General features: G+C 46.5%; 1 protein-coding gene across 2 annotated transcripts in view; it reads right to left on the bottom strand.

The window, feature by feature from the left end:
* The window catches only part of irf7 (interferon regulatory factor 7), a 48,948-nt gene that overhangs the window by 14,397 nt on the left and 19,012 nt on the right, over positions 1–15,539 (bottom strand). The window contains exons 1-5 of one of the 2 annotated variants that reach the window (XM_080190102.1): positions 15,099–15,170; positions 14,777–14,942; positions 12,277–12,451; positions 10,320–10,438; positions 3,993–4,053 (exon numbers count right to left, since the gene is read on the bottom strand). In XM_080190102.1, coding sequence (XP_080046228.1) covers positions 3,993–4,053; positions 10,320–10,438; positions 12,277–12,451; positions 14,777–14,942; positions 15,099–15,112 — 535 coding nt within the window. In that variant the 5' untranslated portion in view covers positions 15,113–15,170. Of the gene's footprint in view, positions 1–3,992; positions 4,054–10,319; positions 10,439–12,276; positions 12,452–14,776; positions 14,943–15,098; positions 15,171–15,539 lie in introns of those variants that run through there. The other variant, XM_080190103.1, reaches the window with a different exon arrangement.

Consider the following 15,539-nt stretch of genomic DNA (forward strand, 5'->3'; position numbering starts at 1 on the left):
AAACCATCAGATCCAGGTGGCATCCTAGTAAATCTTTTCTGCACTCTTTCTAGTTTAATAATATCCTTTTTATAATAGGGTGGCCAGAACCGTACACAGTATTCCAAGTGTAGCCTTATCAATGTCTTGTACAACTTCAACAAGACGTCCCAACTCCTGTATTCAATGTTCTGACCGAGGATACCAAACATGCGAATGTCTTCTTCGTCCTCTGTCCACCTATGACTCCACTTTCAAGGAGCTATGAACATGTACCCCCGATCTTTGTTCTGTAACTCTCCCCAGCGCCCTACCATTAACTGAGTAAGTCCTGTCCTGGTTCAATCTACCAAAATGCATTACCTCGCATTTGTCTAAATTAAACTCCATCTGCATTCATCAGTCCACTGGCCCAATTGATCAAGATCCCATTGCAATTGGAGACAATCTTCTTCACTGGCCACGGTGCCACCAATCTTGGTGTCATTTGCAAACTACTAACCAACCATGCCTCCTGCCTCATTACACATTACACCTTCTCCTCGTGTCTGTGTGGGTTTCTTCTGGGTACTTCAGTTTCCTCCCACAGTCCAAAGATGTGTGGGTTAGGTTGATTGGCCATGCTAAATAATTGCCCCTTAGTGTCCAGGGATGTGTAGGTTAGAGGGATTAGTGGGTATAATACCCTCGATGTAGGGTTCTATGATGATTCTATGATTCTATTACCAGATCCAAAATAGCCTGATCGCTGGTTGGATCCACACACACATGGGACGGAGTGCTTCCAAAAAACTTCATAGTGTCAAATTTGCATGAAAACTGGAGTAATTCACAATGTTTTTTTTGAGTGGGAGTTCAGAGAAGAATCTCCCACACTCTGCATTGTAGTGTGCACCAGCATGAATCACGTTACAAATCAATTAGCAGGGTCCTATTCCTGCTGGAGAAGCCAGCAGCATAGCGTAGGGGACAAGATACTAGCGGGCCTGGAGTCTTGTATTTAAAATATATTTAAACATGCATTTGAATAACATATGCACCTCCCCGGCATGGTAGCACCGTGGTTAGCACAGCTGCTTCACAGCTCTAGGGTCCTGGGTTCGATTCCTGGCTCGGGTCACTGTCTGTTTGGAGTTTGCACATTCTCCTCGTGTTTGCGTGGGTTTCCTCCGGGTGCTCCGGTTTCCTCCCACAGTCCAAAGATGTGCGGGTTAGGTTGATTGGCCATGCTAAGAAATTGCTCCTTAGTGCCCAGGGATGCGTAGGTTAGAGGGATTAGTGGGCATAATAATGTAGGGATATGGGGGTAAGGCCTGGGTGGGATTGTGTTTGGTGCAGAGTCGATGGGCCAAAGGGTCTCTTTCTGTACTGTAGGGTTCTATGATTCTATGATTTCCCCACTGATTTCTGGTGTGGAGCTGATGCTGCTGGAAATCCAGTGCTGGGAGGTACTATTGGGCGCCACTTGAATCTCCTGGCTCACCTGCACTGTGGGATGGGAGAATTGCCCCCATTGTTCTAGAAAACTCCCCGAATATAGTAAAAAAAAATCTTCCTCTTGGCCACCTCTGCCAATCCATTTCTCCCAGCCCAAATGAAGGTTAAAGTAACTCACGATTAACGTACGGCCTTTTTTTTTGACAACCCTTATTATTTCCTTATTCTCTGTTCTGCAATTTTAGGGGCTCTATAGACCATTTCCACCAGCGGCTTCTTCCCCTTCCACCCAAATGGATTCTACATTTTCCAATCCAAGATCATTGTTAGTACGAGGTGGAGTACAACAAAAGCTACCCCACCACCCAATCCTTCCTGCCTTCACATATCCCTGAATAATTAGTTCCCAGCTTTGATCTCGTGATCACATCTCTGTAATGGCTCTAAGATCATAGCCATTAACTGTGTTTGTGCCACTAATTCATTTATTTTTTGCCAAATGCAATATGCATTTAAGTGAAGAGCCATTCATTTGCCTTTTTAATCATTGCTTTCCCCCTTTTGACTTTATGTTCTGCTGCTTTTTTTTTGTGTCTATAAGCTCTCTCCCTTCCTGTCATGCTCTGGGTATCATTACCTAAATAACTGCCTTGTAATGCTGCCATCTCCTCTTGCTTTGTAAGCCTACATATCCCCTCTCCAGACTCATCCTCAATAGTTTAAAGCTCTCTCTACTCTCTAGGTATGCAGTTTGCAAGAACATTGGTCCCAGCACCGTTCAGATGTACAGTAAGTAGTCTCACAACACCATGTTAAAGTCCAAAAGGTTTAATTTTGAATCACAATCTTTTGGAGTGCTGTTCCTTCATCAGGTGAGTGGAAGTTAGTTCACAAACATGGCATACATAGACAAAGACACAATCTTTTTTTGTTTCCTTTTTAAAGGCCAAATGGCTCCTGGCCTGTTAAATTCAGAAGACGTCTTTAGCCAAGTAATGAATGGACACAGTGATCTACAGGTGCCTCTGGGCAACCCTCCCCAGGAAATTCTCAGTGTGTCCCCAGCCCAGGTTGTGCCCAGCGGTGGTGAGTAAACCTGCAGAATAGTTACAGGTTTACATGCAAGTCTTTACAGGTACAAACAGTGTGTGTGGAGCGAGTGCTCCGAAAGCTCGTGATTCCAAATAAACCTGTTGGACTTTAACCTGGTGTTGAGACTTCTTATTGTGCCCACCCCAGTCCAACACCGGTTCAGGTGTAAGCTATCCAAAAAGTATAGCCCTCACTCCCCTGTAAGGATACCATGAACTGAAACCCACACTACTCTTTGGAAACTCATCTAATTTTACGCACCCTTTGCCAGTTTGCGTGTGGTTCAGGTAATAGTCCAGAGATTATAACACTAAGGTTCTGTTGTTTGATTTAGTGCCTGGTTCCTCAAACTATCTATGCAGAACCTCTTTTCTCAATCTACCCATGTCATTGGTAACTACATGGACCATAGCAATGGGATCCTCGTCCTGCCCATTGCAAATTCCTCTCCGGCCCGGGACAGATGTCCCAAACTCTGGGACCCGACAAGGCTCATATCTGTTTGAGGTGAGGGTGGGTGGCAGGGGCGGGGTGGGGCGGGGGGGGGGGGGGGGTTGGTTGTGGGAGGGGTGTAGTGAGTTTAACTTAGCAACTTTCTTTACTCACCACCACCAGGCACAACCTGGGCTGGGGACACACTGAGAATTTCCTGGGGAGGGTTGCCCAGAGGCACCTGTAGATCACTGTGTCCATTCATTACTTGGTTAAAGACGTCTTCTGAATTTAACAGGCCAGGAGCCATTTGGCCTTTAAAAAGGAAACAAAAAAAAAAGATTGTTCTTTCAATATCACATTTCCCAACATCCCAAAGCACAGTAAAAGTCAAAGTTAGTGAAGCACTTCTGGGATGTAGTCAATCTTCCGATTTGCACACCAGCAAACTCTCACAGATCTTTAACTGCTGTGTCAATCTGGTGAATGTGCTGCACTTCCCTACAAGGTCGATCTATCCTTCCTGAATACCTGCTATTAACGCAATGTTCCTCATGGGGGACGGGCCACAGCGCTCCGTAACTGTACTGTTCCACTGAGTAGAGAGTGGGAACTCAAGGAAACAACCCGGTAGGGTTGTGTAGCTGGATCGGAGTGTATCTGAGGGAACAGGGATTTGGCTGGGAGGTCTGCGGTCTTCTGAGATGTAGTTTTAATTCCTGAGAGCTCCATCCAACAGTTGGGTGGGGAAGCAGTCGGAGTAAGCAGGTCCAATCCACAAGCCGGGGGTTTTGGCGGCTGGAAATATTGTATTGAAGGGGTGGGGAAATGGGATGAAGCAGGGGGTTGGGGAGGTGGGGGGGGGGAAATGCAAGCACTCTGGCCCACAAACTCAGCCATAAACACACTTTGCACTCTGCTTAGAGCTGCCAATAAAAAAGGAACATCTAGTTGCGTATTGTGTATCCCACTGGATTCACCACTCCAGAATTTCACACAACCTAACTTCACCATCATAACACGGAACCCAAATCAATGAGAAAAATACTGACCTGCAGGATTGTCCGACAGTCTCATTAATCCAAAATCTGGAATGCATTCATCCAGCTGTTCCTAGGTCAACAGAAACAAGGGGGAAACATCTGTATTTGAGTCTGTTAGCAATGCCCAATCACGACATCAGATCCTGTCACACTTAGCTCTGGATGTGATTGTACTCAGTGGTTATGTTATTAATGAACACGTTTGCTGAGCAGTTTTGAATTGCTGCATGGGCAGATCTTTGTTTGTGTCACTCACTCACCCATCTCCTCCCTCCCTCCCATTTTAGCCAGGATGGTTGTGGGTTCAAGTCCCGTCCAAGAGACTTGAGCACATTTCTCAGCCTGGCATTTCCAGTACAGTCCCGATTTTTCCACACTGGGATTTCATTGGAGAACGACAGAAAATGGATTGCTTGTTCATCTGGAGAGATCACTGGTTTGCTTTATATAAGATATCTGATCAAGCAGAAAGCTTTGTACTCTTTTTAAAACATCAGGTAGGGTAAGTAAATTAAACATTGGGTCAAAGGAACAGCTGGCTGGAGCCATCGCTGTTACACAAACACACTCAAGAGAATTCCAGCAAAACCTTACTGATTAATATCACTCCCAGTACATGGATGCTGATGCAATTTTTTTTTACTTATTCGGAGGACATGGGACATGGCTGGCTGGGCCAGCATTTATTGCCCGTCCCTAGTTGCCCTTGGAGGGCAGTTGAGAGTCAACCACATTGCTGTGGTTCTGCAGTCACATGTAGGCCAGACAAGGTAAGAATGGCAGATCTGCCACCCTAAAGGATGTTTGTGAACAATACTGCAATAAAGGTGGATGGACTACCAGGCATTAAATATAAAAGGTGTGGGTAGGCTGAAGAAAGTCAATGGGATTTATTAATTCAACTTGCTGAGCTATCAAGAGTTTTAATCCCAAGAAAGATCCCATTTTACAGAGCCTATCAGCCATCAAGTCCCAGAAACCATCCATTATCAACGTTATATCGTTATGGCATGGTAGCACAGTGGTTAGCGCTGCTGCTTCACAGCTCCAGGGTCCTGGGTTCGATTCTCGGCTTGGGTCACTGTTTGTGTGGAGTTTGCACATTCTCCTCGTGTCTGTGTGGGTTTCCTCCGGGTACTCCGGTTTCCTCCCACAGTCCAAAGATGTGCGGGTTAGGTTGATTGGCCATGCTAAGAAATTGCCCCTTTGAAGGAATAATGCAAGGAGGAGTTATATGATAAAAGGCAGACCGATTAAGAGTATAGAGATACAGAGGGACCTGGGAGTGCAGGTGCGCAACTCTCTGAAGGTGTCGACACAGGTAGAGAAGGTTGTGAAGAAAGCTTATGGAATGCTAGCCTTTATAGGAAGGGGTATAGAGTATAAGAGCTGTCGTCTAATGCTTCAGTTGTACAGAACGTTGGTTAGACCGCATTTGGAGTACTGCGTCCAGTTCTCGTCACCTTACTACCGGAAGGACGTGGAGACCCTGGAGAGGGTGCAGAGGAGGTTTACCAGGATGTTGCCTGGCATGGAAGGACTGAGTTACGAGGAAAGGTTGGAGAAACTGGGGCTCTTCTCCTTAGAAAGACGAAGATTAAGGGGGGATATGATAGAGGTATATAAAATACTGAAGGGAATAGATAGAGTAGGCTTTTCCCTAAATTGGGGACAATTACGAGAGGTCACGATCTAAGGGTGAGGGGAGAGAAGTATAATTTAGATACGAGAGGAAGGTTTTTCACGCAGAGGGTCATGGGGGTATGGAACGCGCTACCGAGTAGGGTGGTGGAGGCAGGCACGTTGGACTTGTTTAAGGTTTACTTAGACAGACACATGAGCGAAGCAAGGATGGAGGGTTATAGTAGAGGGTATTAAATACGGTCAGAGCCTCGGGACGACACCGGAAATGTAGTTTTATATGTTAACGTATTGTCTTTTTATTCCACAGGTGTCGGTCTACCTTGTTGTCAAACGAGGGGCATGCACACAGTGGGTTGTGCATGGGCTGCTCTTGGAGGTTCCGGGAGTGGCCTAGTACTTCGTGTCGTTGTGTGTGCTTAATCCTGGACCAGCAGATGGGCACCGCAACAGCTCAGTGACTATCACTGCTAGCTGTGCAGATGCATGGATTTGGGCCTGTGTCTGTGGGAGTTTGCGCATTCTCCCTGTGGTTGCGTGGGTTTCCTCTGGGCGCTCCGGTTTCCTCCCACACCCCAAAGATGTGCTCTTAGGCTGATTGGTGTACCAAATTGACACTATTCTCCCCTGAATCTGGCTACATTAGGGGTTCCACTCACATACACAGAGGGCGGGGTAGGTGTAGGAAGATGCAGCGGCGCGGGCTTGTTGGGCCGAAGGGCCTGTTTCCTGTGCTGGGATGTTCTTTGTAGTGTCCAGGGTAGCGGAGGTTCGAGGGATTAGTGGGTATAACATGTAGGGATATGGGGGTAGGGCCTGGGTGGGCCGAAGGGCCTCTTTCTGCACTGTAGTGTTCTATGATTCTATGAGGAGGTCATGTCCTAGTGGCATTACCACTAAACTATTAATCCAGAAACTCAGCCAATGTTCTGGGGTCCCAGGTTCAATCCTGCTATTGTAAATGGCGGAATCCGAATTCTATATAAAAAAAATCTGGAATTAAGAACCATGAAATTAAGACCATGCAACTATTGTTGATTGTCAGGAAAATCCATCTGGTTCACTAATGGGTTTAGGGAAGGAAATCTGCTGTCCTTACCTGGTCTGGCCAACTCTAGCACCACAGCAATGTGGTTGACTCTCAGCTACCCTCTGAAATGGTCTAGCAAGCCACTCAGTTCAAGGGTGACTAGAGATGGGCACTAAATTCTGGCCAGCCAGCAGTGCCCCTGTCCCACAAACAATTTAGAAAAAATCTAATTGATTTTTGGATATGGCTGATACCATACCTGCCTGGGAATGACATTAATTAATTAATCAGCAAGTAAGCTTCCTTTAGTATCAGAGCAATAATAGATATATTAGTGACAAACAGAACTGCTGCTCCATGTCACTTATTTTGCAGCTCAATCTCCCACGTCACACACGGTAGGGTTCATTAGAATGCTACAAAAATAACTGAAGTGAATGGATTCTTTTTCTTTTGAAACAGTTTACCCAGCGATATTCTCGCTGTTTCTTTCTACTTCAGTGTAATTGGCCAGAATTTTCCACCTGCTCCCACCGGGGGGATCTTCCAGTCCCGCCGACAGCGAACCCGTCACGGGTTTCCCAGCGTCAGAAGATGAAGTCAGCGGCAAATCCCGGTGACAACGGTGGGACCAGATGGTCCCATCGCCAGCCAATGGCCTTTGCCAACATGAAAAACATGAAGAGGGTGAGGAAGGTGGGGCAGAAAATTCTGCCCAATGTCACATTTACAAATACTGTGTGTGGGTTTCCTCTGGGTGCTCCAGTATCCTTCCACAACCCAAAGATTTTTTTGATTTATTATTGTCACATGTATTAACAAACAGTAAAGAGTATTGTTTCTTGAGCGCTATACTGATGAAACATACCGTTCATAGAGAAGGAAAGGAGAGAGTGCAGGCAGGAAGTGTAGACAGAGTCAATGGATGGGAGGTTAGCTTGCGTGATGGATTGGGCTACATTCACGACTTCTTGCAGTTTTTTTGTGGCCTTGGGCAGAGCAGGAGCCATACCAAGCTGTGATACAACCAGAAAGAATGCTTTCTATTGTGCATCTGTAAAAGTTGGTGAGAGTCATAGCTAACATGCCAAATTTCCTTAGTCTTCTAAGTAAAAGCGTTGGTGGGCTTTCTTAACTATAGTGTCGGCATGGGGGGGGACCAGGACAGGTTGCTGGTGATCTGGACACCTGGAAAAAACTGGAAGCTCTCAACCCTCTACTTCATCCTTGCTGATGTAGACAGAGGCATGTTCACCTTTGTGCTTCCTAAAGTCGATGACAATCTCCTTCGTAGGTTAGGTGGATTGGTATAAAGGGTTATGGGGAAAGGGCAAGGGAGGTTTGAGCCTGGGTAAGTCAGTGCAGATTTGGTGGGCCAAGTAGCCTCATTCTGCACCGTAGAAATTCTCTTGGTTTTAACATGCAGGGTGGCACAGTGGTTAGCACTGCTGCTTCACAGCTCCAGGGTCCTGGGTTCGATTCCATGCTTGGGTCACTGTCTGTGTGGAGTTTGCACATTCTCCTCGTGTCTGCGCGGGTTTCCTCCGGGTGCTCCAGTTTCCTCGCACAATCCAAAGATGTGTGGGTTAGGTTGATTGGCCATGCTTAAAATTGCCCTTACTGTCCTGAGATGTGTAGGTTAGAGGGATTAGTGGGTGAAATATGTAGGGAAATGGGGGTAGGGCCTGGGTGGGATTGTGGTCAGCGCAGAGTTGATGGGCCAAATGGCCTCTTTCTGTATTGTAGGGTTTCTGTGATTCATTTCTATGATTCTGCATGTGATATAACGCAAGACATGAATTTCTATCGTGCCTCTCACAACCGCAGGACAACCCTAAGCATTGTGCAGCCAACTGATAACTTTTTGAAGTGTAGTCACTATTGGAATGTGGGGAATGATGCAGCAAATGTATGCACAGCAAGATCTCACAAAACACATTATAATAAATGAACAGCTATTCAGATTTTTAATGATGTTAATTGAGGGATAAATACTTGCTGGGCCACACAGTGGGGTGAGAGGGTATCCTTTGCTATTCTTTCCCCATTTTCACCATGAGCTATTTCATACCCATCTGAGAATGCAGCCTGGGCTTCAGCACTTCAGCAGAAAGACAGCACTTTGTTCAGTGCAGCACTCCCTCAGTACTGCCCTCTCCAGCAGTGTGGCGTTTCATCAGTACTGCCCCTCCCAACATTGCAGCACCCCCCCAATACTGCCCAGGAGTGTCCACTTGGACTCACCGTTTGCATTTCTAGAGTAGGACCTCTACTTTCTCTACACTCTAGCTATGACTGTAACATTATATTCTGCACCCTTTCCTTTCCTTCTCTATCTACAGTATGATGCTTTGTCTGTATAGCACACAAAAACCAATACTTTTCACTGTATACTTACACGTGTGACAATAATAAATCAATTCCACAACCATCTGTCTCAGAGATGTCCTCTTTCAGACATGATGAGACCACAGTGATGAGTGACTGGACTGGATTGCCTTCTGCTTGCTGGAGATTAGGAAGTTGTGGGTTGAGCTAGTCATAGAAACACCGAAGCAGGAGGAGGCCATTCAGCCCTTCAAACCTGTTCTGCCATTCATCTTGATCATGGCTGATCATCGAATTCAACATCCTGATCCCCCTTTCCTGCCATATCCTTTGGTTCTTTTAAGCCCCAAAAGCTACATCTAATTTCTTCCTGAAATCCGACAACGCCTCAACTACATTCTGTGGTAGTGAATTCCACACATTCACCATCCTCTGGGTGAAGAAATTTCTCCTCGCCTCAGTTCTAAAAGGTTTACCCCTTATCCTCAAAATATATAGCCCCTAGTTCTGTACTCCCCCACCATTCTTTCTGAATCTGCCATGTCTACCCCTACTAGAATTTTATAAGTTTCTATGAGATCCTCTCTCACTCTTCTAAACTCCAGTGAATATTGTCCTAACTGACTTAGTCTCTCCTCATATGACAGTCCTGCCATCCCAGGAATCAGCCTGGTAACCTTCGCTGTACTCTCTCTATAGCAAGGACATCTTTCCTCAGATAAGGATGCCAAAACTGCACACAATGCTCTAATCGGTGTATAGGTGAGGCCACACCTGTACAATTACAGCAAAACATCCCTATCTCTAAACTCAAATCATCTCTCTATGAAGGCCAACTTACCATTTGCCTTCTGTACTGCCTGCTGTACCTGTGACCGATGCACAAGGGCTCCGAGCTCTCAATGAGTATCCACCTCCCTCAATTTATACTCATTCAAATAATAATCTGTCTTCCTGTTATTGCTACCAAAGTCGAGTTGTTTAAAATTCAGGGGAGATTGAGAATGTCTTTTTTCTTCAGTTCAGGAATCCAGAGACAAGCAAGCAGCAAGTCACAAAATCAAGCTAAGCTAAAGATGCACACAGAAATTAAACAGTCTGACAGCCTACCATTCTAAGAATGTGGAATTCTCCCCGCTGCCATGAATCCAAAATCATTTACAAGGGAGACAGTTACTGAGAAAAGACTATAGTTGACTACTGTTATCTGGAGCTCTCAAACTGTCAATAACCAGCTCTGGGATCACTGCTTCCCGCTACATGTCCGGATATCCCGGTTTAATAGGTTTCCAGATGGTTCGAAGCTCAGCACAGGAATGTCCCAGGTCCCATCCTACCTGAAGTTGAAATGCGAAGGAATGTTGGGGGTTGTAGAGTGTGAAGTTGGGCTGGGCCGGGGTCGTCTCTGGACTGATGTACAATCTTGAGTCTGGATTGTCATCATCCTGCGAAAGATCTGAAATCATAGCATCAAAAAAAGATTTTAACTTCTATTTCAAATATTTTTTGGCAAATATCCCAAGTCACAGAACAATCCAGTAAGAAGTCTCACAACATCAGGTTAAAGTCCAACAGGTTGTATAAAACATTGGTGAGGCTGAATTTAGAGTATTGTGTGCAGTTTTGGTCACCTAATTACAGGAAGGATATTAATAAGGTTGAAAGAGTGCAGAGAAGGTTTACAAGGATGTTGCCAGGACTTGAGAAACTGAGTTACAGAGAAAGGTTGAATAGGGTTAGGACTTTATTCCCTGGAGTATAGAAGAATGAGGGGAGATCTGATTGAGGCGTATAAAGTTATGAAGCGTATAGATAGGGTGAATGCAAGCAGGCTTTTTCCACTGAGGCTAGGAGAGAAAAAAAACTGGAGGACATCGGTTAAGGGTGAAGGGGGAAAAGTTTAAAGGGACTATTGGGCGGGGGGGGGTGCTTCTTCACACAGAGTGGTGGGAGTGTGGAATGAGTTGTTTCTGTAGTGTTCTATGGTTCTCTTTGGAATTACGAACTTTCGGAGCAGTGCTCCAAAAGCTCATGATTCCAAATAAACCTGTTGGATTTTTACCTGGTGTTGCGAGAGGTCTTGTTGTGCTTGCCCCAGTCCAACGCCGGCATCTCCATCTCAGAATGAGCCAGCACAGAAAGAGGCCATTTGGCCCTTTGTGGCTGTATTGGCTCTTTGAAAGAGCTATTCGATTGGTCCCCACTTCCCTGCAATTTGTTCTTTTTCCTTCTCAAGTAGTTCTCCAATTCCTTTTGGATCTACCTCTGCCATCTTTGGACACAGCACATTCCAACCATCTTACGTTCCTGTCGATTGGTTACCAACCCTTCTGCCACTGAAAACAGTTACTTAGCCCGTCAAAACTCATGATTTTTAACATCTCTATTAAATCTCCGCTTAACCCTCTTCGCTTGGAGGTGAAGAGTTCTAGCTGCTTTGTGGTGAACAACTCTACCCACTCCAATCTCTCCACATTAACTGAAGTCTGAATACTCAAGCGGAGACAACTAGTCCCAGCATTGGTCACTCAACTTGTGAACTCCAATCGGAAAGTGAGCTGACCCTTGTTTAGCCCATTCTTGACTGAGATGGCACAGTTTTGCAGCAGTCTTTCACCAGCTGCTCTCCACCATGCTCCCTAAGGACCACAAGTAAAGCTAGAGTTTATTTATTAGTCACAAGTAGATCTATAGTTACTGTGAAAACCTGCTAGTCACCACACTCTGGCACTTGTTCGGGTACATTGAGGGAGAATCTAGCATGGCCAATGCATCTAACCAGCACAGAACGTGCAACCTCTGCACAGACACAAGGAAGTGGACGATAAGTACTGGCCTTGCCAATAGCATCCTCATTTCATGAACAAATCCAATGTCAAACATCTCCCTCCTTCCCCAGGTCCAGTGGCTACTTAATCTAATAAAACAAAAACGTTTGCCAAGATTGGAGTTTTAAAACACAATTCCTGCCATAGAGATTTTTTAAACTATCGCAGCAGCATAGTCCCCATGTTACTGTTGCTATTTATTGATCTGAAGCTGATAGAATAGATTACAGCTGCAATAAACTGTGGCACTGAAAGAACATGGTACACTTATATCAAGATGCAGATCTTTTAAAAACACCCACACACAGACATCCATAGAAACAGGCACAGGTGATCCAGCCCCTGTACAGCCTGTTCTGCTATTTCATTAAACCATAACTGATCTGTCACTGGTCTCCAGGCATTTCAGTCCCTTTCTGTGATCTAGAACATTTACACTGCATCTAAGTGTACAAGTGGTACATACCAGGAGCTGGAGTGGCCTTTTGGTTGGTGACGGTGTAGACTTTATGTGGGTTTGAAGAGTCCTTTGAGTTGTCTTCAATCAAATTGAATGAGTCGTTGGTGTTGAGGGCACACCGGAAGTTGGTTTTCCATTTGCGAGGACCGTCGGTGAATTTCCCACTCACTATGGCCCAACCCTGAAAAAGAGGGGGCAAAATTCTTGCCAATCAACAGCCGTGAAAAATACCAGTATGGAGACAATTCAGTACTCCAGCCATACTGTCCCTCTGGCAGTGCGGCAACCCCTCCCCGCAACGCCTCTGGCAGTGTGGCACCCCCTCCATGCAAACCCTCCTCCGCGCAGTCCGTCTGGCAGTGTGGCACTCCCTCTCTGCTGCCCCTAAATAGCAATTGCCATGCCTCCCACACGAGTAGATATTACAGTTGCTGACAACTGTGCCAGAGGTTTGGGGTGAGCTGACAGGCAGAAATCCTCAACGTTCTACCTGCCTCACACGTTGCTAGCCACAGGGCAAAGTGACACTGTCAGACTAACAACATGCTCAGACAGCGATAACTCAAGCCTGTTTCCTGCGTGACATTTCAATTACTGGTTTTTGGATAAAATCAACTGACGAATCACTACTTAGAAACATACACATGGGAGGATCTTGAATCAAGGCACAACAATGGAGCTGAGCCAACAGACTGCACAGGACCTGGGTTTGATTTCCAGCTTAAGTCACTGTCTGCGTGGAATCTGCACATTCTCCCCATGTCTGCGTGGGTTTCCTCTGGATGATCCAGCATCCCCCCACAATCCAAAGACGTGCTGGTTCGGCGAACTGGCCATGCTAAATTCTCCCTCAGTGTACCCGAACAGGTGCCAGAGTGTGGTGAATAGGGAATTTTGCACAGTAACTTCATTGCAGTGTTAATATAAGTCTACTTGGGACTAATTAGTTTTACAAATTAAAGTTTATTAATCAAAGCACTGGGAGGTTACTAAGCTGATAAATTAGATTTAACTAACTCACAAAACTGGAAAGGAAACATTTAACGTGTTCAGTCCTCTCTCTGATGGGTAGGAGAACTGATATTCATCTGTTACTCTAACTCTCCACTCAATTTCCTCTGCTATTGAGGAGGTACACTCTACTACCCACATGGTCATTGCCCAGTGGGCACTAGCTGCTCATCACTACCTGACAGAACCCAGGTTCTCAGCTAACAGTTCACTGAGCGATCCTGAGGAGGGGTCTCAGTGCACCCCCCCCCCCATCACATGAAGCTCTCAGTTCAATGGACTGGGATCACTGCCACCCCTGCCCCAGCAAAGGGAGCAGCAACCAGAGGACATCCCTTCAACCTGCCTCGAGGCAGACATCATGTATGTTCTGGGGCAGCAAGCAATGTACTGTTCCTATATGAAGCACCCCCACAGCAAGGCAACATGTGCAAGCTGTGCTGTGAGGTTCACTCACTCAGTATTCATAGAACATTCCCCACTGAGATTTGCCACCCGTTGACTTTAGAACTGACACTATTTTATTCTTATTAGTGTCCCAAGTGGGTTTACGTTAACATTGCAATGAAGTTACTGTGAAAATCCTCTAGTCACCACACTCCGGCACCTGTTCGGGTACACTGAGGGAGAATTTAGAATGGCCAATGCACCTAATCAGCATGTCTTTCAGACAGAGAGGAAACCAGAGCACCCGAAGGAAATCCATGCAGACATGGGTAGAACGTGCAGACTCCGCAAACAGTGACCCGAGCCAGGAATCAAACCCACAGCCCTGGCACTGTGAGGCATCAATGCTAACCAGCGTCACTATGCCACCCTAAACCACTGATTTTCTACATTTCATGCCAACATTAAAACAACATTCATTGAGAACGCGATTTCCAGCAAAGTTATAATTAAAGCGAGCTTAAATCATTGACTGGGGCTTCTTTCAAAACCCAAACAATTCCAACAGAAACTACACCTGGTACAAGTCAATATATAAAAGATGCGCACATAGATAGCGACTTCCACACTAACAGATATCACAAAGTACTTAGCCAATTAAGTATTTTAAAGTTAGTAATACAGCGAAAGGAAACCAACACTTTGCAGCATCCCCCCCGCGCCAGCGCCGACCCTCCGACAGTGCAGCATCCCCCCCCAGCGCCGACCCTCCGACAGTGCAGCATCCCCCCCACCGCCAGCGCCGACCCTCCGACAGTGCAGCATCCCCCCCACCGCCAGCGCCGACCCTCCGACAGTGCAGCATCCCCCCCAGCGCCGACCCTCCGACAGTGCAGCATCCCCCCCAGCGCCGACCCTCCGACAGTGCAGCATCCCCCCCCCAGCGCCGACCCTCCGACAGTGCAGCATCCCCCCCCCAGCGCCGACCCTCCGACAGTGCAGTGCCTCAGTGCACAATACTACTTCACTGCTAAGGATGGGAAAACATTTATTCTCTCCAAATGCAAAGGCATTAATTCGAAGCCGGGGGCCGCTCTGCCCCTCATACCTTGAAGATGCTGTAATCATCCTCACACAGGTCCTGCCTGCCAGCGTGTTTCCAGGGAATCCGGAATACGGTCTTTTCGGGATCCAGCCAATACAACCCCGGGTAATTGCCGCTGTCGATCTGCTCGATCAGCCAGGGTCCCAGCTGCGGTTTCTGGTTATTCATTCTGTAAAATGCAAAAGTGGATAAGGGGGGGTTGTTATGTCTGACCAGGATGCAGGATAATAGAAAGCAGTGAATTTTACAATGTTACAAAAGGTGCCAATCATAAATACAACATGGGTTTTCCCTGGCCCAGTGTCTGCAGGAGAGAATGAGTCACCTTTGCTTGCCCATTGTAGTCACTCCAAACTTCAACACCACTGCCAGCCTGCCTGCCTTCAATTCAAAAGCAACCTGCAAACTCCAGCCTGTTTTATAGTGAGAGCCTCGAACAACCAGTTACATCACACGCTGCCACCAGCCGGCTGTGAAAGCCCCTTCCCTCCCTCCCGGAGGAGGAGCTCACTCTCTCGTTTTGTGGTTTAAAATCTCGCCACAAACTCCAGCCGCCCGGGTCGAGAAGCTTGGGGGGGGAGGGGGGGGGTGGAGAGTCTAACCTGCCAAATATGGCAATCCAGTTTCCTTTCTCAGAAATCACGTGGAATCGACTCCAGTTTACAGCTCGCTGTATTTCCCGAGTTTCGCTTTCTATCGCCGCACTGGTACACCCGAAACAAACAAATTATTGGCCATCTATTTGTTCCGGAGGCTGTACATTAAA

Source organism: Carcharhinus amblyrhynchos, chromosome 6 (genome assembly GCF_965287045.1).
Source record: "Carcharhinus amblyrhynchos chromosome 6, sCarAmb.v2.hapA, whole genome shotgun sequence".
Classification (NCBI taxonomy): Eukaryota; Metazoa; Chordata; class Chondrichthyes; order Carcharhiniformes; family Carcharhinidae; genus Carcharhinus; species Carcharhinus amblyrhynchos.